The sequence below is a fragment of the Colobus angolensis genome, unplaced genomic scaffold (genome assembly GCF_000951035.1).
Source record: "Colobus angolensis palliatus isolate OR3802 unplaced genomic scaffold, Cang.pa_1.0 Scaffold3, whole genome shotgun sequence".
Lineage (NCBI taxonomy): Eukaryota > Metazoa > Chordata > Mammalia > Primates > Cercopithecidae > Colobus > Colobus angolensis.
In genome coordinates this window covers 19,565,901-19,588,907 of record NW_012116265.1, presented here as the reverse complement: position 1 = coordinate 19,588,907, position 23,007 = coordinate 19,565,901, and the positions used below count along the sequence as shown (strand labels likewise).

The 23,007-nt window shown below is 51.3% G+C and overlaps 1 protein-coding gene across 1 annotated transcript in view; it reads right to left on the bottom strand.

Moving 5' to 3' along the window:
- Positions 1–13,508: 13,508 nt before the first annotated feature.
- SYNDIG1L (synapse differentiation inducing 1-like) overlaps positions 13,509–23,007 on the bottom strand; it is a 21,526-nt gene continuing 12,027 nt past the window's right edge. Inside the window, exons 2-4 of the mRNA XM_011949573.1 lie at positions 16,892–17,366; positions 15,447–15,587; positions 13,509–15,290 (exon numbers count right to left, since the gene is read on the bottom strand). Of these exons, the coding sequence (XP_011804963.1) occupies positions 15,132–15,290; positions 15,447–15,587; positions 16,892–17,308 (717 nt within the window). The 5' untranslated portion in view covers positions 17,309–17,366 and the 3' untranslated portion in view covers positions 13,509–15,131. The remainder of the gene's footprint in view (positions 15,291–15,446; positions 15,588–16,891; positions 17,367–23,007) is intronic.

Genomic DNA, 23,007 nt, shown 5'->3' with positions numbered 1-23,007 from the left:
TCTGAAGTCCTTCCAGAACTATCCTGTCCAATATGGTGGCATGTGACTATGGAGCACTTGAAATGTGGCAGTTTGAATTGAGATGTGTCATAAGTGTAAAATATATACAGATTTCAAATACTTGGTACAAAAATATAGATACAATATTAGTAATTTTAAAATGTTGATTAAATGTTCAAACAATAATATTTTGGCTATATTGAGTTGAGTAAAATATATTAATATTAATTTCTCCCATTTTGTTTTATCCTTTAATGAGAATACTGGAAATTTTAAAATTACATAATTACATACATGGCTTGCATTTGTGGCTTTCATTATGATTTTATTGGACAGCACTGTTCTAGAGCTAGTCTTTGCATTTGTTTATGTATGTATGTATGTATGTATTCCTTGGGCAAAAACCACACAAATAGGATAGTACACAGACTCCTGTAAATTTCTTTTTGCACTCAATCATCTGTCTCAGAGATTGCATCATGTTTTGCATATTTAAGCCTGCTTCATTCTTTTTAATGTCTACATAGCATTCCATTAGATGACTATACCAGCATTTATGTAGCCAGCCCTTTACTGATGGGCATTTAGGTTGTTTCCAATCTTTTTTTTTTTTTTTTAAACGGGGTCTGGCTCTGTCACCCAGGTTGGAGTGCAGTGGTGTGATCTTGGTTCACTGCAACCTTGACCTCCCGGGCTCACGTGATCCTCCCATTTCATCCTCCTGAGTAGCTGGGACTACAGGCACATGCTGCCATGCCTGGCTGATTTTTGTATTTGTTGTAGAGATGGGGTCTCGCTGTGTTGCCCAGGCTGGTCTTGAACTCCTGAGTTCAAGTGATCCTTCCCCCTTGGCCTCCTAAAATGCTGGGATTACAGACATGTACCATCTTGCCAGGCCTGTTTCCAATCTTTTAATGCTACCGTAACACAAGGCTTCAGTGAGAATCCTTGAGCCTACATCTTTGGGCAGGTGGACAAGGGTATCTGTAGTATGACTTCCTAAAAATTGATTAATCACCAATACCTGTTCTTGGAATACTGTTGAAGGCTTATTGGCTTATCTCTTTGTGTCCTGCAGTGCCCAGGCCAGTGCACCACGGATTATTTGTTGAACTAAGAACTCAGACTTGGAGAAGTTCTGAGCTGGAAAGGTCCTCAGAGTTCACAGCTGTTTATTTCTCAAATATTATCTAAACTCCCATGGGCTTAGGCGGGGCATATGCTAGGCGTAGGGGTTCACAGGTGAACAGATGGGATTCTGCCTTCGAGGAGCTCACAGTGGAATAAGGAGACAGGCATGCAAACAAATGATTGAAATCAGTAGGTACTTTCATGAGGGTATATGTGAAGCATAGTAGGGACATTTTATAAACAATGAAACCAAAGCCCATATGCCAAAGTGACTACTGTGTGATCACTGGTGTGGCTCTCTCCCCCTTTAGAATATCAACTTTTAGGCTTTTTGTTTTGTTTTGTTTTTGAGACGGTCTTGCTCTTTCACCAGGCTGGAGTGCAGTGGCACAGTCACAACATACTGCAGCCTCAACCTCCTCATCTCAAGGGATCCTCCCACCTCAGCCTCCCAAGTAGCTGGATCTCCAGGCACATGCCACCACAGCTGGCCGTTTTTAAATTTTTTGTAGAGACAAGATCTCACCACATTGCCCAGGCTGGTCCTGAACTCCTAGGCTCAAGTGATCTTCCTGCCTGAGCTTCCCAAAGTGCTGGGATTACAGGTGTGAGCAACTACGCCCAGCTAGACTTTCTGAAAGTTAGGTTCTATCCTATCTGTTTTACATCCTTCGTAAGCCTGAGCTCCCTTTCTCCTGCAGTCAGTATACAGTAGTTATGGTGATGTCACAGGCACTGAGATTTGCATTTTCACCTGGTCTCATTTAAGTGCCCCAACAACCCTGTGAAGCAGGCTGTTATCACCTGAATCAGTGCATACCCCGCCTTCGCCAACCACTGAGCTCTACTGCCTCTCCTCAGGGCTTTTGTCTGCTCCGCTCACCTGGCCCCTGCTCATCAGGGCTGCTTGACAAAGTGTGACCAAGACACCAGCTGAGCACCAGGTGGTTATGGGTTTGTCCTCTGAATCCAGTCTGCGCTCAGTGGCCAAATCCACCACTATTCACTGTGTGACCTCAAGCAGCTGCCACATCTACAGAATGGTCATGACAGTCCCTGTTTCAGAGAGCCTGAGGGTGAGGAGTAAAGATAAAGTGTACACAAGGCTGAGAATGGTGGCCCACTCTCAGCCGCCCACAGAGGAGGCTGTGCTGGTAGGGCTGTGGCCACGTTACTTCACACAGAGCCATAGTATCAAGTCCTGAGACCTACAAGCACTTCTCTGTTTCTATGATCCCTATTTTATAAGCTCTTCTCTACTAAACACATTTTTTTTTTTTTTTGAGATGGAGTCTTGCTGTGTCACCCAGGCTGGAATGCAGTAGTGCAATCTCGGCTCACTGGAACCTCTGCCTCCCGGGTTCAAGCGATTCTCCTGCCTCAGCCTCCTGAATAGCTGGAATTACAGGCGTGCCCACCATGCCTGGCTAATTTTTGTATTTTTAGTAGAGACAGGGTTTCACCATGTTGGTCAGGCTGGTCTCGAACCCCTGACCTCGTGATCTGCCCACCTCAGCCTCCCAAAGTGCTGGGATTACAGGCGTGAGCCACCGTGCCTGACACCAAACACATCTTAGCCAAACAAAATGTAGTCAGATTTTAGATGAAAACATAGGGCATAGTCAAAGCAAATTTTTTGAATTTGTTTAGCAAAAATAAATTTTATGGTCTTATCACAGATTTGGGAAACGCTTGTAAAAATAGCTCACAGCATTTATGGATAAACAAATAGTGGTCTATCCAGCCAATGGAATATTGTTCAGCCATAAAAAGGAATGAAGTGCTGATGCATGCTATAATGTGGACGAACCTCAGAAACATTATGCAAAGGGAAAGAAGCCAGACATAAAAGGCCATGTATTGTATTTTTTCATTATATGAAATATTCATAATAGGTAAATCCATAAAGACAGGACTCAGATTGGTGGTTTCCAAGGGCTTGGGCATGCGTGGGAATGGGGAGCACCTGCTTGCTGAGTGCAGGTTTCCTTTTGGGGTAATGACAGTGTTTTGAAACTAGATGGAGGTGGTGGTTGCACTGTACTGTACATGAACTAAATGTCACAGAATTATTCATTTTATGTTATGAGAATTTTACTTCAATAAAAAAACATAGTTCATGGACCCCCCCACCCCCATTCTCCTTTTGATCACCCTTAGGGATCCTGATTAAGACCCCAATTAGAAAACACCAATCCTGGCCGGGCGCGGTGGCTCAAGCCTGTAATCCCAGCACTTTGGGAGGCTGAGACGGGCGGATCACGAGGTCAGGAGATCGAGACCATCCTGGCTAACATGGTGAAACCCCGTCTCTACTAAAAATACAAAAAAAACTAGCCGGGCGAGGTGGCGGGCGCCTGTAGTCCCAGCTACTCGGAGGCTGAGGCAGGAGAATGGCGTGAACCCGGGAGGCGGAGCTTGCAGTGAGCTGAGATCCGGCCACTGCACTCCAGTCCGGGCGACAGAGCGAGACTCTGCCTCAAAAAAAAAAAAAAAAGAAAAAAGAAAACACCAATCCTTTCACATTATGAGTGGGAGGCCAAAGCCCTGGGACGTGGATGGAGGGGCTCTGCAGGGGGTCACAGAGCTGGTTCCAGCTGGGTCTCATTCATTGAAGAGATCTTTACTGGGAACCCATGGGCCCATCCCTGTTCTAAGCCCCAACGAGTCAGTCATGAATAAGACCTAGGAGTCTCTTTCTCATGGAGTTTGCATTCCAAACAGGGGAAGGCTGACCAACAGACCGGTAAGCAAATGTCAAGAAGGTAGGGAGCTATGGAGAAAAATGAAGCAGGTCAGGGGATAGGAGCAGGGCAATTACTTAAGACAGGCCTGTCTGGGATGGCCTGGAAGAGGTGATGTTGGAGTGAGCAATGCAGATATGGCAGACACTGAGAGAAGGCTGTTTCTGGAGGAAGGACCAGGACCGGCCAGCGCAAAAGCCCAGGCAGGGGCATGCTTGGTGTGCACAAGGACCAGCACAGAGGCCGTCCCCACTGGCCTCACTTCTGCAGAAAAGAGACGCTTTCTGCTGCGGAGAACATAGTAGACTGTTTTATGCTTACCAGATGCTCAGTCATTATTTAATTGATGTTTAAACATGGAATGAAGTTGGGAATCTGGGTAGAGCCTGGGCAGGGGCTGGAGCTGGCTGGTGGAAGAGGAGAGGGCAGCTCCTCATCCTACTCGGCCTGGGCTGGGGAGCTCTGAGGCATCCCAGGTAGACTCCTGGGAGCAGGGGCGGGGCTGGCAGGGAGTGTTCAAGCAGCACCAGGTTCAGCAGCTCTGCTAGGATGAGGATCCTTAATTGGTTTCTTGGAGTGTGGAATCCTCCACATCCGGCCCCTGGGAGATGGTGCAGCTGAAGGCTGCTCATCACCCCTCTACCTGCAGGCTGCGGGAGTGTGAAAAGAGGGGATTTGGAGCTGGTAGGAGGACTGGAGGGGGCTTTGAGTTAAAGGGGCCAGCTGTGTTGGGCAGAGGGCTGGTGAGTAATGAGATGTTTCCCTGCTCACATAACCAGACACAGCACCTGCCCAGGTTGAGGTAAAGAAGAAAGTGAAGAATTATTTCAGGTAGGAGTGGAAGCTGATCCCTGCACCTGAGTTTTTTCCCCCACTTTCAGACTCTTCCTTTCTGGAAGATGGGGTTTGAGGAGCAGAGGGTTAATCTGGAGATTGAAGGCCTCGCAATGAATTCTAAGGCTCCCCACTTCCTTGCTAGTTGGGTAATTTAACTTACCTCTCCGAGCCTCAGTTTTATGGCCTATAAAATGTGGACTAATTCAAAAAGGAATAAGCATAGTATCTGGCATATGGTGGCACTTTAGAATCCAAGTCTAAAACTCCAAAGTCTCCTTTCATTGCCTGCTTATGGTTTATCTGACATAAGCAGGCAGCTATCCATGGGGAAACTCTGGCCCCAGCACATCCCTCCCAAGTACCCTGAGCAACACACAGGTCCCCTGCATGGACAGGGTGGCAGATGGCCTGTTTCTTGGGCATGGGGCTGCGCAGTGGGAAGGGTACAGCAGCCAGGACCTGCACTCATGCCACTGACACCGGCTTCCCACATCTCTGGCTGCATACTGGCTGTCATCCCCAATGCAGTGACCAACCCCCTCCTCAGGTCCTAGTGGTCCTATTTCCCAGGATTCCTGCTCCCTCTCTAGGTGTCTGTTCTGGGTCCCTATGGGCTGTGGGTTCCTATGGGTCTGTCCTCTTTGGCAATCAGTGGTCATTCAGTAGAAGAACAAAGCCTATTCCTGGTTGTCACCATCCACGGGCTGGCTTCCCAGATGCTCCCTGCAACCCAAAGAAGTCCAGCAAAACTGCCTAGCATCTGTCATTAATCTGATACTCAGAGAAATAAACACACAATTGCAGCTGGAACCTAGGCTTTGAAGAAGGAGAACATGGGACTCAGAGATGCTCAATTGTCGGAATAGACGTGGCCAGGCTGGGGAGAAGAGGGCTTCCCAGAGGAAGTCGCTTTAGAACTAAGGCAGAAAGGATGAATAGGAGCTAATTAGTACAAGAAGGAAAGGAAAAGTATTTCAGGAAGAAGTTGCGTATAGAAAGACCCTGCAAGTGTGAAGGGCTGAGGAAGGCAGATATGGTGGGGTGAAGAGAGATTGGGGTGTGGTGTGAAGTGACATGGGCTCATAAGCCGGTTAAAGAGTTTGGTTTTTTATCTAAGAGAAATAGATGTCCTTTGAAAGCTTTAATCAAAGGAGGATGACTCGACCAAATTTGCCTTCAGGAAAGTTCAATTTAGCTAAAAAGAGGCCAGGGAGGAGGCAGGGAGGACATTTCAGAGGCTTGCTTTTTTTTTTTTTTTTTCTCCCTGCATTAAAATCATCTTTGAAAAGAGACTGGACAGATTTATAATAGTATTAGAATATTTAAAAAATGTAATACTTTTTTTAACTTCAAACACATTTCAGCATTCTCAACATACAAAAAAAACCAGAACATTACAAATCGTGTTTAAATACAGACAGTTCTTGAATTTTCATCAATGTGATGTCTCTTGCTTTGCTGATAATGAAGAGTTCTACAGTTTGTTTAAAAACAGTTTTCTGCTGGGCGTGGTGGCTCATGCCTGTAATCCTAGCACTTTGAGAGGCTGAAGTGGGCGTAATGGGCGGATCGCTTGAGTCCAGGAGTTTGAGACCAGCCTGGGCAACATGACGAAACGCTGTCTCTATAAAAAAAAAATACAAAAATTAGCCTGGCATGGTGGCAGGTGCCTGTAGTCCCAGCTGCTCAGGAGGCTGAGGTGGGAGGATCACCTGAGCCCAGGGGGTTGAGGCTGCAGTGAGCCGAGGTCATGCCACTGCACTCCAGTCTGGGCGACAGAGTGAGACCCTGTCTCAAAAAAAAAAAGTTTAAAAATGACCACACTTAACTAAAACAAATAACCTCCCCCCCGCAAACACTTCTCATCCTGGCTGACCTCTCTTTGTCCACAACTAAGAATGGCAGCAGAATGCTCTGTCACTGTATGCAGAAACAAGACAACCTGAAGCTAAATGGATGCCCTGCAGAGTCAACAGGTCCAGCCTCACAGTGCACGCCCTGAGCTACAGCCCCTCCAAAAGGCATCTTCCCCCACAGCCTCAATGCCAAGCAAGGAGCTGTCAAGAGTCTGCCTCGGTTGTTTTACTCTTTTTACAAACCACACACATATGCAATCGATAACTCAGGATTTCTGGTCAATAACCAGATAGTTAACACCATCTTATAAAAAAAAAAACCCTGAAACATCTTTAAATGCCTTGTCACTCCAACAGCAAAGCGCACAGAATGAGAACACAAGGGTGCCTCTTCATTTTAAAAATGTTCGAAAATACATACAACTTTGATAGCATTTCAGAGTGCTCCAGACACCATGGCTGCTTCATGTATACCACGGACAATTTCTAGAGCACTTTGGGAGGCTACAATATGATCATGATCAAATTTTATAATTAAACCTGATGAGGGCAATGGACACTACTTCTCAAATAAGAGATGTGTCAATTACAGTGCTCCCCTACTCTAAGGCAGGGGTGTCCAATGTTTTAACTTCCCTGGGCCATGCTAGAAGAAGAATTGCCTTGGGCCACACATGAAATACACTAATAATAACGATAGCTGATGAGCTAAACACACACACTTCATGTTTCAAGAAAGTTTATGAATTTGTGTCGAGCAGCATTCAACCGTCCTGGGCTGCGCAGGCTATGGGTTGGACAAGCTTGCTCTAAGGTACTTACAAGGAAACAGATAAACTTTTTAAAATTTCTTGCCAGGTGCGGTGGCTCTCGCCTGTAATTCCAGCACGTCAGGACTTTGGGAGGCCAAGGTGGGCGGATCACTTGAGGTTAGGAATTCGAGACCAGCCTAACCAACATGGCGAAACCCTGTCTCTACTGAAAATACAAAAATTAGTTGAGTGTGGTGGCATGTACCTTTAGTCCTAGCTGCTTGGGAGGCTGAGGCATGAGAATCACTTGAACTTAGGAGGCAGAGGTTGCAGTGAGCAGAGATTGTGCCACTGCACTCCAGCCTGAGAGACAGAGCAAGATTATGTCTCAAAACAAAACAAACACATAGCATAAAGTTTACCATCTTACCCATTTTAAGTGTACGGTTCAGTACAATTAAGTACATGTATGTTGTTTTGCAACAGATCTCCAGAACTTTCTCAATTTGTAAAACAAACTCTATGCCCATTAAACAAATCTCAGTTTTTCCCTTCCCCAGCTCCTGGCAATCACCATTCTTCTTTCTCTTTCTAGGAATGTGACTACTCAAGGTACCTCACATAAATGGTATCATCCAGTATTTGTTCTTTGGGGACTGGCTTATTTCACTTAGCATGATGTCCTCAAAGTTCATCCATGTTGCATCATGTGACAGGTCATTTAGGAGGTTCTGCAGGAGTCTGAGTAAGAGCTGATGGGGGCTTGGACTAGGGCTTGGAGATGCAGATGGCAGGAAATAACAGAGAGGTTGGGGGGTGGTAGAGTCACAGGACTTGGTTTGGTTGGATCCCCGTTTTCCAGATGCTAAAACACCAAGCAACATTTTACCCGAAGTTGCACACAGGCTGGGGATGGGATTTGAACTGTGTGGTGGGCTCCCCTCTTCTCTGCTTTTTTTTTTTTTTTGAGACGGAGTGTCGCTCTGTCGCCCAGGCTGGAGTGCAGTGGTGTGGTCTCGGCTCACTGCAACCTCCACCTCCTGGGTTCACGCCATTCTCCTGCCTCAGCCTCAAGAGTAGCTGGGACTACAGGTGCCCGCCACCATGCCCAGCTAATTTTTTGTATTTTTAGTAGAGACGGGGTTTCACCGTGTTAGCCAGGATGGTCTCGATCTCCTGACCTCGTGATCCGCCTGCCTCGGCCTACCAAAGTGCTGGGATTACAGGCATGAGCCACCGTGCCTGGCTGATCTTCTCTGCTCTTAACCACTGGGCTGTGCTCTGGGCCAGCCAGTTCTGAGTGCAAGTGTTAGGGACAGGGCTGGAGGAGGTTAAGGAGAGAAAATGGCCAGGAGTTGGCTTCAGGGAGGGAGGCAGTGGGTGAGGGTGGAGCCACAGCAGGCTCCCAGAGGCCGAGGCATCATTCACCTATCTGTGGAACTGGGAAAGGCCTCGTTTTCCTGTCTGTGAAATGGGGACAAGAACACCTGCCTCAGTGGTAAAGAGAGTGGTGTGAAGGTCTTTTGTGCACCCAGGGTGCTCTGTCAATGTAGCCTGGCCCGGCTGCCTCACCCCAGCCCTGCCCACTGGTGCAAGCACACTCATTGTCCCCTTTGTCCCCTTCTGGCTGCCTCTGAGGGATCCTGCCCCCTGGGAATTTCTTTCTCTGTCATTTCCTGGAGGAGCTAGAACCCGCTTTGAAACCTACCTGGCTCTTTAGTGGGAGAGAGGTAAAAGCAGTTCAAGGGATGTGGGTTGGAAGTATTTGGAAATGCAGATGGGCCGCACGAGCACCTTTTATTTTTGTTCAGAACATCTGAGTCTCCCCGTGGGGACTCCCCCGCCCAGAGTAGCGCCTCCCCGCAAGGCAGAGAGGGTGAGAGAGCACCCGGGGGCTGCCATGAGCTCAGGGCAGGCAAAAGCAAGGCTGTCGCTCTCCTGTCCCACCCCTACCAAGCCACCAAAAATAGAAGAGCCAAGATGTCAGTCCCAGGGAGGGGCCAGTTGGGGAAGCCTTTGAAGCTGGAGGAAGGAAGGCTGAGAGAAGCAAGTTTGTTAATATTCAACGGGCGGCAGCAGCAGTTGTCCCTGGGTTTTCTGTTTCCAAGGCAAGCAGACATCACCAGCCTAGCTCAGCAACCCCAGGGCCTGTGAGGCAAGGCCTGGGCTTGGCTCGTGACTTGCTGGGTGACATTGGGCAACCGGAAACCCTCTCTGGATCTCTGTTGTCTCATCTGTAGCACGAGGGATGGTGACTAGATCACCTCCCGGGTTCCTTCCTCCTGCAGCGTTCCGGGACTCACACCTTTGGCCGCTGACCTCTGCCCCACCTTCTGAGTGGGGCTCAGGCCTAGGGCTCAGGGACTGTGCTGAGCATGTCTCTTGGAAGCAGCAGGGCGCAGGGGGACACTGATGAGTGGTGCATGTGCCCAGGGGCAACATCAGGGCCGTTTAATCACCAGGGCAATCAGGCATGGACAGGTGCATTTGGGGGAGGGGCCCACTGTGTCAGCCGTTAACACTTAAGTTCCTGGAGCAGAGAGGTCTGGAGTTCTGGGGAGGGGCCAGGGAGGCAGGAGAGGGAAACACTGGGAGGATTTAGGGCTTGGCCTGTTTATCAGCTACTGTGGAAGTATTTCACTGTTCTGACAATCCCTGCAGCTGTGTCCACGGACCTGCTGTCTGTCAGCCCTCTTCATGGAGAGGGAGAGATGGAGAAGGTTGCTGGGGTTCTGGGAGTGGGTTTCTAGTCCTTCCCACCATCAGAAAAATTCCTGTCACTCAGAGTGGGGCCAGGTCACTGTTGCCCCTTGGTCCATCCCCCAGGGTTCCTGACCTGCCACCCTTAGGACACCCCTTTTTCCCTGGGACTGGGGAACAGTGAAGGGAGGCTCTCTTCCCACTCCTTTGCCCACAGTCCCCATGGCTCCACTTGCCCAGCAGCTGCCCTGGACCACAGGCCAGATAGCCTCAGTTCCTGGCTCCTGTGTGGCTGCTCCCTGTGCCATCTGACCACCCCCGCACAGGGCCCATTTGGCCACCCTCCCTTATATCCCACGTCCCCTAGGTGAGGCCCTTTTCAGTCCCATTCCAGCCTGGCCTGTAGGGGAGAAAGTTGAGATGGGGTTAAAGGGTGGGGGCAGCCAGAGCAAGTCCAACATCAGGTCCAACATGAGGGGACGGGGGCTGGGTTTTTGGTGCAGGGCCCCCCCACTCTGCTGGCTGCCCCGACTTCCCTATGCAGCAATTTCAGTTTCTATTTTGAACAGTTTGGGTTGGTTGCTTCTCTGCCTTCCTGCTGGGTGTTTATAGTGAGGAAAATAATTGGTAATATTTGCACAGATGTGCTGGCATTGCAGCTTGTCACGGGCACCTTTACCCAGGGGACCCTCCCTGCCCCCAGCCTGTCTCTGCCAGCCTGAGGAGCCAGCCTGAACGGGAGTAGATGAAGCCCCTATGCCTCCCAGGGGCCTCAGGCAGCCAGACGCAGGCGGAGCTGGGAAGCAGGAGCCTCAAGTGCCCCAGGCATGCCAGAGGAAGAGGGTGGGTGGGCGTCTGATCAGGACAACGCTGGGATCCACAGATGGGTCCTTTCTAGGGGCTGCATGAGGGAGGCCCCCAGGCCTTCGTTTCTGATTCCATTTTCTTCTACAGAGCCTGAATTTGCAGCTGAGGGTAGGGATGGGGTGAAAAGGAGAGGGGCAGGTCCAAGGTTGAAAATAGAAAATTGTGGCCAGGTGCTGTGGCTCACACCTGTAATCCCAGCACTTTGGGAGGCCAAGGTGGGTGGATCATCTGAGGTCAGGAGTTCCAGGCCAGCCTGACCAACTGAAATCCCATCTCTACTAAAAACACGAAATTAGCGGGGCATGGTGCCGCATGTCTGTAATCCCAGCTACTCGGAAGGCTGAGGCAGGAGAATCACATGAACCTGGGAGGCAGAGGTTGTAGTGAGCTGAGATTGCACCACTGCACTCTAGCCTGGGTGACAAGAGTGAAACTCCATCTAAAAAAAAAAAAAAAGAAGGTAGATAATTGTTTGGCTTCTCTTTCCGCTTCTCAAAGCCTGGAATAGCATTTCAGAGGGCTGGGAAGGAGGTGGGAATTGTGGACTGTGAGGCTGCCTGCCCAGTCCAAGCAGGGCCTGGACCAGGGTACATGCTGCCGTGTGCCCTTTCCTGGGCCCCAGCCAGGCTGGTGGTGGGTGGGACCACAGCGCAGGCAGGGCCAGGTGAGCCTCCTCAGCCACCATGCCTCCTTCTCTTCCTCCTTTTTAAAAAATAATATCTTTTTTTTTTTTTTTGACAGGGTCTCACTCTGTCGCCTAGGCAGGAGTGCAGTGGTGTGGTCATGGCTCACTGCAGCCTCAACCTCCCAGGTCCAAACGATCCTCTTGCCTCAGCCTCCCATATAGTAGTGGGACCACAGGCATGCACCATCATCCATCACGACCAGCTAGTTTTCAAATTTTTTTGTGGAGATGGGGTCTCACTATGTTGCCCAGGCAGGTCTTGAACTCCTGGGCTCAAGCAATCCCCCTGTCTCAGCCTCCCAAAGTGTTGGGATTACAGGTGTGAGCCTCCTTCTTCACCTCTTGTATGTGCACGTGGTGCACGTATGGGTGCATGTGTGTGCATACAGCTTTTGTGCATGTGTGGGCTGTGCCTGTGTACATGTGCATGTGTGTGCACAAAGGTTTGCGTGGTGCGTGGCTGTGCCTATGTGTATGTGTATGCGTGTGTGTGAGTGCATGTATATGCAAGTGTGTGCATATATGTGGAACATGTACATGTGTGTGTGAATGTGCACGCTGTGTGCCGGGGTTTGGCTTCTCCCAGAAGCCAACCCTGAGACAAGGGTTCAACTGTAGGTGATTTATTGGGAGATGAGATGATCCCAGGAAGCACAGCTGGGGAGTAGGGAAGGAGGCAGGGAGAGGCAGTCAGCCAGTGAAGGGCAAGTATCAAGCAGAATGCTGCTGCAGGCAACTGAGCTCGGTCCCACTGGGGAGCCCAGGGAACCTGTGTAGAACACGACCGAAGCAGCCTTCAGCGTGAGGAGGTGAATGCAGAGGGGATCTAGGTGGGCACCAGCGCGTCTGCTGCTGGGTAGGTGGGTGTGGTGAACGTGGTGATGTGCCGCTTAGGGCCCCTCCAGGAAGGATTGACAGCTTTCCAGCTGCTGCAGGTCCTGGCAGCAAACAGTCATCGGGGCAAATCTTTGCGGGTTGTCACAGCTGAAGACCATTGCCTTGCCTGAGGTCACACCCTCTTTCTGGGTGGCCCACATCTAATGACTGGTCAAGAGGGAGTAGAAAGACCTGGCTCTTCACCCCAATTTGGGTCAACTCTGGCTCCCCTGTGGGTTGGCCCATCCTGTCATTCAGGACTGCATTGCAGCCTGACCTCTCCCTCTGCCCAGATCTGCCTCCTTCTCCACGCTTCTATAAATGTTATCCCAACAGCAGCCCCTCATATCCATCCCACAGGCTAATCTCTGTTTCTGGGGTTTGCAATCCATGCAGCATGTGTGTGTGCATACAAGCATAGCTGTGTCTTACAAGTAGGTGCACACATGGATATGGGATGTGCATAACCTGCCTCCGCAGGGCCCTCCATCCAAGTGACCTAGAGGCCAGGCCAGTCCCTGTGCTGGCCCAGGCAGGCTCCTGGGGGCTCAGGTCTGAGAGGATATTGGAGATGTGGTGCTGAGCCGGGGCCTGACACAGGCAGAGATGCCTTCCTCTCCACATGGCCCAGGAGCAGCCCCTGGGATGGAAGAGATGGTGAACCCAAGAGCAGGAGGCAGGGGCATGGACTCCTTGGACTCCTTGGTAGCCCTAGGCAGCTCCGTGGAGCCTCAGTCACCCTGGCTCACATCCCTTCCTCCCTGTCCTCCAAGGCTCTTGAGCCTAGAAGGGCTTTTATTTCAGGCATGGATCTTGCTTTCGCTTGCCTAGAGCAAGCCAAATGCAGGCCATCACCCTACGGCCAGACTACTCCAAGCAGAGAAGTCCTGAGATGGTGCAGACATTCTGGCCACAGCTCCTCCTAAGGCCCATACATGGGCTTGTCCTCTCTGGAGGCTGCCAGGGGTCAGAGCAGCAGGCATAGCAATAGGTCAGTCTTGGAGAAGAATGGGATTCAGGCAAAGGCGGGGCAAGTAGCACAGCAAGAGACCTGGAGGGCACCAGGTGTTACAGAAACGTTTATTACAAGGATAAATCAGTACAATAATGGAATCTTAAAACTGCTGTGATGCAGGAGTGGAGGGCTGGGCAGTGCCCAAGGCAGGGGAGGACAGTGGGACAAGGGATGCTCAGTGGGGGAGCCACAGCCCTGGGTTCTATATGGGGCATGGGAATGACCACGTTCCCACATCATGCACAGCAGGGACCTGTAGCTTGAGTCCAGACAGGCCTGCTCACATTGGTGCTCCCCCCTTGCCTACCTGAATGTCTCTAAAATTCTGGATGTGCCCTAGTGGCTGAGGGTGTTGAGAGCGGCCCTGAGCAGAGGTATCAGTGAAGATGCCCCAAGGGTAACCAGGTACCCACCACTGACCCCCTAGCATTCAGAGATGGGAAAACATCATTGGTCTTTGAGAGACAGGCCTGACGTTCCTCCTTGAGTTGGTGGAACCCTTAGGAATGGCTGTAGTTTGGCTCCAGCCCGTATGTTCCAGGCAGAATCCAAACCGCCTGGAAGCTTCCAGTGGAAGGCTCCTGCCACACCCCAGCCTACAAATACAAAGAGTTATGTGACCAAATCCCTTAGATGAATTATATTCATGCCGCTCAAGGGACACCTCCTCCAGGAAGCCTTCCTAAGCACTGCTGACTACTCAGCAGGCCATTCCTTCCCTGAGTCTCTTCCCTCATCTATACTACTCCCTAGGGTCTCTCCTTGTTGCATTTTCTGCCGGGCTGGACCTAGGGCCCTGCACTCAGTGGCTGGTGAGCTGAGGGCACTCTCTGGGTCTAGTCTACTTGTGATGGCACTAGTTCATGGACCCCCAGGCAAAGCCCAGAAAACAATGATGGGGGCGGGGAGTGGGGGGAGAGTAGGAAGACTCATGTAGTTCAGCAATATTTCAGGACTCTTTGTCATTGCAACTGCCTTTTGCACCCACATAAAGAAGCTCCAAGAACCTGCTCTTGGTTCAGAGTTTACATACCGAGGTTCCTCTTCCCTATCTAGAATCTACAGTGCCTCATAAGCCCATGGGGAGATAAGCACCCCGTAGAATCAGAGACAGCAAGAGGCCTCCGTGTCGCCACATATTTCCTTCTTGGCCTGCTGAGGTCTGGGCATGATGGGGCCAGAGAGTGGAGCTGGGGGAAGCTCAGGCCGTCCCCAGGTGAAGATCCCTGTGGGCTGAAAGGATTGGGACAGGTCCCCTTGTGCCCTGGGCATCCCCTTTCCTCCCCGTAACCTCCTGCTCTTTCTCTGTGGGGAGGTTGGCAGGGTAGGTGGTGGGCTGGCTGTAGGGCAGGAGATCTTCTAGGGAATGGGCAGAATGGACTGAGCTAGGCCCCGCTGGGATGGGCTGGTGGGCAGCCCGGCCTTCTGCTTCCCGTCTGTAGCCTGGGTTAGAAAGTGGGGCCCCGGGCCCTGCTCTGGGGCTGGGAGCAGCGGGCAAGCAGAAGTGAAGGCTGAGCTCTGCAGGCTGCGGAATGGGGGTCTCCCCCTCAGCAAGCCACTCTCCCGGGATCATCTTCAGGGGCTGGGCCTTTCCATAGCGTCTGCAACCCCAAGCCCCACTGCTTCCTCAGGTGGGCAGGGGAGTCAGGATGCAGGCCCTAGTGGCTACTAGCCATGGCCGTTCTGGGACATGTAAGCTGCCAGAGCCACCACCACGGCCACGTAGAGACCGGCCCCCACGGCGATGGCGAGTGTGGCTAGGAAGAGGGCCCGGCGGGAGGTGGTGCTGGCCAGGCGGAAGTCTCCTTTGGAGATGGCCTTGCTGGTCTAGGGAGAGAGACATGCTGATGAACAGGAGTGTCCCCACAGCCAGCAAAACAGCCCAGCCTGCCAGGCCCCTGACCCCATCCTGTAGACGCAATGCCAAGCCCTCAAGTAGAGGGATGGGCCAGGGAAGAGCCCCTGGGCCCCAGGTGCTCTTACCCCCTGGGAGAAGTAGAAGGCAGCAATGCCCAGTGGCCAGAAGCAGCAGAGCATGGAGAAGAGAGTAAGGCCCAGGTGGTCCCTGGGAGGCAGCGTGAGGAAGTTGTCTTCACTTTCACTCTCCGTTGAAGTGGCATCGCTCTGCAAAACAGTGGGGTTTAGTGACCAGGCCCAGGATCAGCCCAGCCCCAGCAGGCTGGCAAGAGGTTTTGAAAAAGGCAATGCCCAGTGGCCAGTGACATGGAGCAACAGGCAGTCTCTTCTGCCGCAGGTAGGGGGTGTAGGCTGGCCTTGGCACTTTCTACCAAAGCCTTAACAATGGCACAATGATTCCACTTTTAGGAATTTATCACGAGGAAAGAAGGCAAATACCTACATGAGGGTTGTTCATCATAGGATAGCAATTGTAAAAGAAGAGAAACACTCTCAATGGGCTGGTCACAGCGGCTCACACCTCTAATCATAGCACTTTGGGAGGCTGAGGTGGGTGGATCACCTGAGGTCAGGAGTCTGAGGCCAGCCTGGCCAACATGATGAAACTCCCTCTCTACTAAAAATACAAAAATAGCTGGGTGTGGTGGCAGGTGCCTATAATCCCAGCTACTTGGGAGGCTGAGGCAGGAGAATCGTCTGAACCTGGGAGGCGGAGGTTGCAGATCGTGCCATTGCAATCCAGCCTGGGTAACAGAGCGAGACCCTGTCTCAAAAAAAAAAAAAAAAAAAAAAAGAAACAATCTCAATGACCAGTGACCAGGAGACTGTGTTAATAAATGATGGAAGAACTTGCAATGGAAGACCATGTAACCATTAACAATCACCTCTCAGGAATACATTAAATTACGTGGAGCAATACTCAAATATGTTGCTTAGAGAAATACAATCAGATTATAAAACTATGTACAGCAAGATTTCTTCTGGGGAGTGGGCTGGGGGAAAATGTGAATAAGAGACTTACTTACACAATCATCTACCAAAATGTTATCTTTGAATGTGCTGAGTTTAAATTATTTATATAATTAAGAAAACAAGAACAAGTGCTACTGAACAATGAAATAGGCACCTCAAAGCTCGTGTTTCTCAAAGCATGGGCTGTACCTGTGTCCCAAGTCCCTTTTCTTTGGTAGTATACAGATTCCTGGGTCCAAATCCAGGCCTATTAGATCTCAATACCTGGTGATGGGGCTCTGGGAACTTGTATTTTATTTATTTACTTTTTTTTGAGTCAGGGTCTTGCTCTATCACCCAAGCTGGAGTGCAGTGGCGCAATCACAGCTCACTGCAGCCTCAACCTCCTGGGCTCAAGCAATCCTCCCTCTTCAGCCTCCTGAGTAGCTGGGACCACAGGCACACGCCACCATGCCAGGCTAATTTTTAACTTTTTTGTGGAGTCGGGGTCTCCTTGTGTTGCTCAGGTTGGAATCTGCATTTAAACCTCATGCACTCACCTCTTCTTCCTCCTGGTCGTCCTCCTGGTCCCGCAGCTCCTCTTGTACCCCGTAGGACACAGTCTGGATGGTGACATTCTCTGCAGCTTGGCCAGGTCCTGTGGGCTGCTCTGGGGGCCCCTCCTGGGGCTCCCTGTCCTCTGTGAAGCTGGTCTCACAGCTGCCTGCCCTGGGTTCCTTGACCTTGTCTCTCCCCAGGAGGGAGCTGGGCCGGTACCAGGCCTCTACGGCCAGCTGCAGGGACCCTGGGTCCAGGAGCTGGTGAGCTCCAGCAGGCCCAGCGCTGCCTAGGAGGTAGGAGTAGAGCTTTTCCTGGTAGGACCAGCTGGGTGGGGCCTCAGGGTAGGGATAGGGGCCGTGGAGGTGGGAGGGGCTCCTGGGCAGCAGCGGGTTCTGTAGTTCACTCAGACTTTCCATAGTTCTGGGGGCAGCTGCTGGGGAGGGGAGCCTGGGCCAGTCGAGCAGTCCTCAGAGCCTGTCAGAAGAGCAAGACAGACAAGCACTGAGGCCAGGGTACTGGAGGCAGGACCCAAAGTGGTGAAGATCATGGGTTCTGCAGTCTGACTTGGCTCAAACCCTGCCTTTGCCCTTTGCAAGATGCGGGACCTGGAACTGGTTCCTTCACTTCTCAGGGCCTCCGTTTCTTTGTCTGTGGATTGGGGCTGGCAGTAGTGCTTGCCCCACAGAGTTGGCTTGGTCATTTGTCCATTCAACACATATTTATTGAGCATCAGCTATATGCCAGGCACTGTACCGGATGCTTGGGGTACCACGGTGAGAAAGATGAGAAGTAGGGAGAGGGAGCAGATGCATGCTTTGTCTTCACAAAACTTCCAATCTGATGGAGAAGACAAGTGTAAAATCACATCTCTGTCCTGAAGAAGTACAGCAGGTGCATGTAAGCACACACAATGGAGGAGCCAACACAGAGACCCAGGGAAGGCCATAAAGCTGAGATCTGAAGGAAGAGTGTGTGTGGGTCAACGAGGTGAAGAGGATGGGGAACACATTTCGTGCAGAAGGAAGAATGTGTGGAAAGGCCCCGTGGCTGGATACAGGAGAAGGCAGGTGTGGTGCAGGGCACAGATGGAGGTGTGAGATGGGGTGTGGGAGCCAGACTGTGCAGCCCTGCTGGAGTCTAAGAGTAGGTGCTAGGGTGGGATCTGGGTCCTGAAGCCTTCCCCATGGCTGTGTGTAGGGAGTGGACTGGAGAGGTCTGGACTGACTGATCCCATTAGGGGGCCTTTGCTATGGCTGCAAGCAAGCGAAGATAACTGGAGTTCAGTGGTGGTATAGATGGAGGAAAGGGAACTGATCCTGGGAGATACTGACAGGACTCGGTGGCAGGTGGGATTTGGGGTTGAGAGAGAATTCATTCTAGGGTCGAATGGGAGTGCGCTTAGCCCAGAGCTTGGCACATGGTGTGTGCTCACAGCTGTCAGCTCTTACTGAGTGAGGATGCTTGCCCCTAGCAATGGTCTTAGAGGGATACACCTTAGTAATACACCTTAGTAACTTCCTCCCTAAGGCAAATTGAGACTTTCAGAAGTTCCTGCAGGATCTAAGGTGGGGCCTCCTAGGTGCTGAGGTCTGGACCTGCATATCCCAGCTGGAAGTATGGAGACATCCAGGGCTTCCCTTCCTCCTTCAGCTGCTCTGAGCACCTACTGAGCACCTGGGAAGCCACAACCCCCCCACACACACTGGGGTGTGGCAAGTGCAAGTGGGGTATGGAGAGAGGGAAGGGGCAGTCTAGGGGCTCCAGGGACCTCCTGCTGTCCCCCTCCTTGGCCCATCGCAAAGCTGGAGGGTGATGGGGCTGTGTCTTGCCCTGGATTTCTAATCTGAAGATCGGGAATTCAGTCCTGGCTTTGAGGCCTTGGGCAGATCTTCGTGCCCTCTGTTTTCTTATCTGTAAGGTGTGGATGGTAATAGAGATTACCATCCATACATCCCCACAAAGTTGTTTTGTGGAGCCAAAGAGATGGCTGGGATGAGAATGTGTGGTAGATTTTGAGAGAGGGGGTTGCTGCCGCCCTGACTTCTGGGCTTCAGACCTTGGCGTCACCCACCTGGGGCCATGTCTGGCCTTCCAGCAGGTCTCTGCTAAGGGTGAAGGGCAAAGTGCAGGGAGACCCTGCTGCTCCCAGGGCTGCGGTTACCTAGTCTCCTCTCCAGTCCCAGCCCCCATGAGAATCCACAGCCAAATTCTGGAAAAGAGCAGTTTCTGCTTCTGCCCCAAGAGAAATACCTGGATGCTAGGAAGCTGGGTCCCAAGAAACCCGAAGACAGAGCGTGGCTCCAGGAACAATGCCCAGGTATTGGGACAGAGCAAGGGAGGAGTGGGTCAGGCAGGCCTGGACGAAGACTCTGAGGGTGTGTCCATGAGGCGTCAGGATCCTCTGGCTGACTTCCTAGGAAGTGGGGTGGGGGTTGTTGGCTGCATGAGGGGAAAGGGACAAGAAGACACTGCCCATGGCTCTCAGCTGTGAACCCAAGAGTGGCTGCCTCTAAGCTGGGCTCCAAGAACATCTAACAAACAATCATGGGGGGACTCAGAGAAGGGGATGTGGCCCAAGCACCAGCTCCTCCGCCAGGGAGGGCATAGATGATCTGGAGACGCTGGGCTGCCATGGGCCTCAGGGCCCTGCTGGTACATTAACAAGAGGTGAGTTCCATACAGGGTGTCACGCAGCTGTGGCAGATGCCTCTCCACAGGCAGAGATGGGGCACACAGGCTTGGGCAGGTCATGCAGGCTTGCATCATAGCTCTTCAGTGCTCACAAATGCAGGGCCTCCTCTTTCCTCTCTGGGGGTCAAAAATACAGGGAACCCCTTGGATTATAGTGATGTGGAGGGCATCTTCCAGCAGGTGGGGAGCACGGAGTGCCCAAAGCAGAGGCCTTGCTGGGCTGGGCTTGTGGCTGGGCTCCTCTGGGCAGATTTCCAGCAGGACTGGTCTCTTCTGCCCTCCAAGGGCAGCTTTGGAGCCCCTGCCATGGTCTCCCTTCTCCCAGTAGATGTGACCACAGGTGTGGGGTTGAGGGCATGTGAGCACCGTAAGCCGTATGGAGTCAGGTACACTGGGATTCCATGTCTGGTTTACCCCTCATTAGCTTTTTGATATGGCCCCTCAGTTTCCCCAATGAGTGATTGCGTGAAATGGCCACTGATGTCAATCAACTGTAGCACTAACATTCCATGATCCTGTGCCCCTAAGGAGCCCCACAGAAGTGAAGTCTTCTTGTCCTCTGCCCCCTTTTGAGGGTTGGTGGTAGGTGAACACATGCAGAGCCTAGTAAGGGGAACAGTCATCCCCTTCCCTACCGTAGCCCCTTGATCAGGTTGAGGAAGGCAAAGGAAAGCAAGGCATCAGTTTTCCAGATGGGCAACAGAGCCATGGATTCATCTCCAGCTTCCTGACTGCCCCTGTACTGCCCCAGTCGCAGCCCTGCCCTCCACCCCTGCCCATCTTGCCCACCCTCTGGGAATGGAGGACATGGCCCCCTAAGGTCCTCAGCCTCTCCCCCAGCTGGCCATAATGTATGTGCCTTCAACCTGCAGCCTCGAGTCAGGTACACTGTGCTGTCACCATCCATGGGGGCTGAGGTATGCAGGGGCCTTGGGGTGGGAGTGGGCAGCCCCAGGGCCCACAGAGCAGATTATTGCATCTGACTCACCCTGCCCTACACTCTGCCTCACCAGGAGGACTGCCCTCCTGTCTGATCTCTCCAGGAGGGATGGAAAGATACCTGAAGACCATAGGGGAATTTGAAGATTGCTTGTTCAAAGCAGGCAGGGGCAGCTGAATCCTAGTTCATCCCCCTATTCCCCCATCACTGCTCCTGTCAGACTTTCTTGGTCAAAGTACACCCAGCTGAGCCTCTGCAATCCCAGCCACACTTAGCCTTTCCCGGCTTTCCTCCTCCCTTGCACTCTGATGGTACCTTTAAGCAGGGCTTCTCAGCGCAAAGGCATATGGTCCTGGCTTTACACAATACGAAAAACTGGAAGCCACCTAAACGTCCAGCAATTGGGAACAAGTTAAATAAATTACTGTGCACAATATGGTGGTTCGAGGCCTTCAAACAGGTTTACAGAGAGTAATGACGTGAGAAAATACTCATTGCAGATTCAGTGAGAAAGAAGAAAAGAGAATGGTTTAAGTGCATGTAATCTCAACTCCACCAAAATGTCAAGAGTGATTATCTCCAGGGGTGGGAGCACAGGTGCTTTTCATTTTCTATTTTACACTCTGGTTTTTCCGTTTTCCATATTTATTATTATTATTATTATTTTTACAATGAACATGTACTACTTTTAAACCAGAAAAAGATTAAGTGCATCGATTTCTTCTGAGCCAAATTATCTAAAATCAGTTTAAAACCTCCTTAGGCTGAGGGGTTGTTTCTAGGTTTGGCAGCTGAGCACAGCATTAAAGCCTGCCCCCACATACACACACACACACACAGACACACACACACACACAGACACACACACTCACACCCACACACACCTCTGCTTCCATGAAGCAATCCGAGTTAGCAGCAGCTGCATCTGCTCACAGTCCAGCCAAGGGTCACGGTTCTCTATACAGCTCATACTCACCCCATATCCTACCAGGGCCACATGGGGAGTTCGCAGACCTGATCCTGGAGACCCATCACAGAGTCCTGACCAGAAGGAGAGGGTGGCAGGTCCCCAGACACAGCCTTCCTGCTCTAGGCTTGGCCTGGCATTTCAGCCCATTCCTTGGGTCTGCCTGTCCCTGTTTCCTGGAGTAAGGGACCAGCATTCAGAGCAGAACAATTATCATCACCACTGTTGTGGCTTTGTCTTCCCTGGACAGTGTGTGCCTTCCAGACCCTGTGTGGTGACCTGAGGACCTGTGGGTGGGTGTGCCCACGCACGTGTGTGTGTGTATGCATGAGCGTGTGTGTGTGTGTGTGTGTGTGTACGCATGCGTGTGTGTACTCTGCTTCAGAGGAAAGATATGAGAGGATCTGGAATTCTGAAGCTAAGATTGCTCCAAATCGTGCAGCTGGGGCTGTGGGTCTGCGTCCCACAATGGGAGAGGGAGAGACGGTGGCTCTGAGGCCACAGCACCCAGGTTGCCTTTTTCTGAGCTGAGAACTTAGCTGGGCCCGAGGTTCCCCACTCCCTGATTTAGGGATGGAGAGCACACTGCCACCTTCTAGACCAGGGGCAGGAAACCGTTCAGGAATCCGCTGGAGTCCAATTACAGCCTCCTGCTGGGTCCAACTGCACTGGAGTCCAATCATACAGTGTGACTTGGTTTGCTTATCTGTCAAATGCATGAGAGATTTAGGAGGAGCTGATTTTTAACACCTCAGCTCAATATGACTCTAGGATTTTATTGGGAGAAGAAGAATAACTTACACTTACTGAGTTTTTGACTACGTGCCGGGAACTGTTCTAAATGCTCACTTTGACTCTAGATTCCTAGTGAGAGAATAAAAACAGGATAGAGGGCTTCCTTTTTCAGCCGGGCAGACTAAGTCATGTCACGCCAAACCTCCAACAACAGCTAGAAAAGTGGTGTGTGGTGGGAGGGAAATCTGAAGGCTTCAGGGAATCACCAAGGGATCAAGAACTGGAGGGTCAGAATGCCAAGATCCCAGAGGAAAGAGAAACACTGAGGCGAGCCTGACACTCGGCACTGCGTTTTCCTTTCAGGCCTTTCCTGATTCCTAAGGGGCAGCTTAGAGGCTGCTCTTCCAGAAGCCTCAGGGCTGGGGGTGAAAAATTGGAGGTCAGGGCCTGTTAAGGAGGAGGGCCCTCAGTAAACACCCTGGTTTTCAATTGGGACCTCTTTAGGGCTACATGCTGGAAGTAGGAGCAACCCAGGAACAAACCAGCCCTCACAGCACTGAAACCAGGCTTTGAATCAGCTCCACCCCTTGTTGGATGAAGGCGATCTGCACACAGCCCAACTGCCTGGCAGAAGCGAAAGTTGTCTAAGAGCAGGGGTTCTCAAACTTCAGCATGCATCAACATCACAGGGAGGATCTGTTAAACCTGGATTGCCGGATTTTACCTTTACGGTTTATGATTCCGGGGTGGAGCCTGGGAATTTGCATTTTTAACAAGTTCCC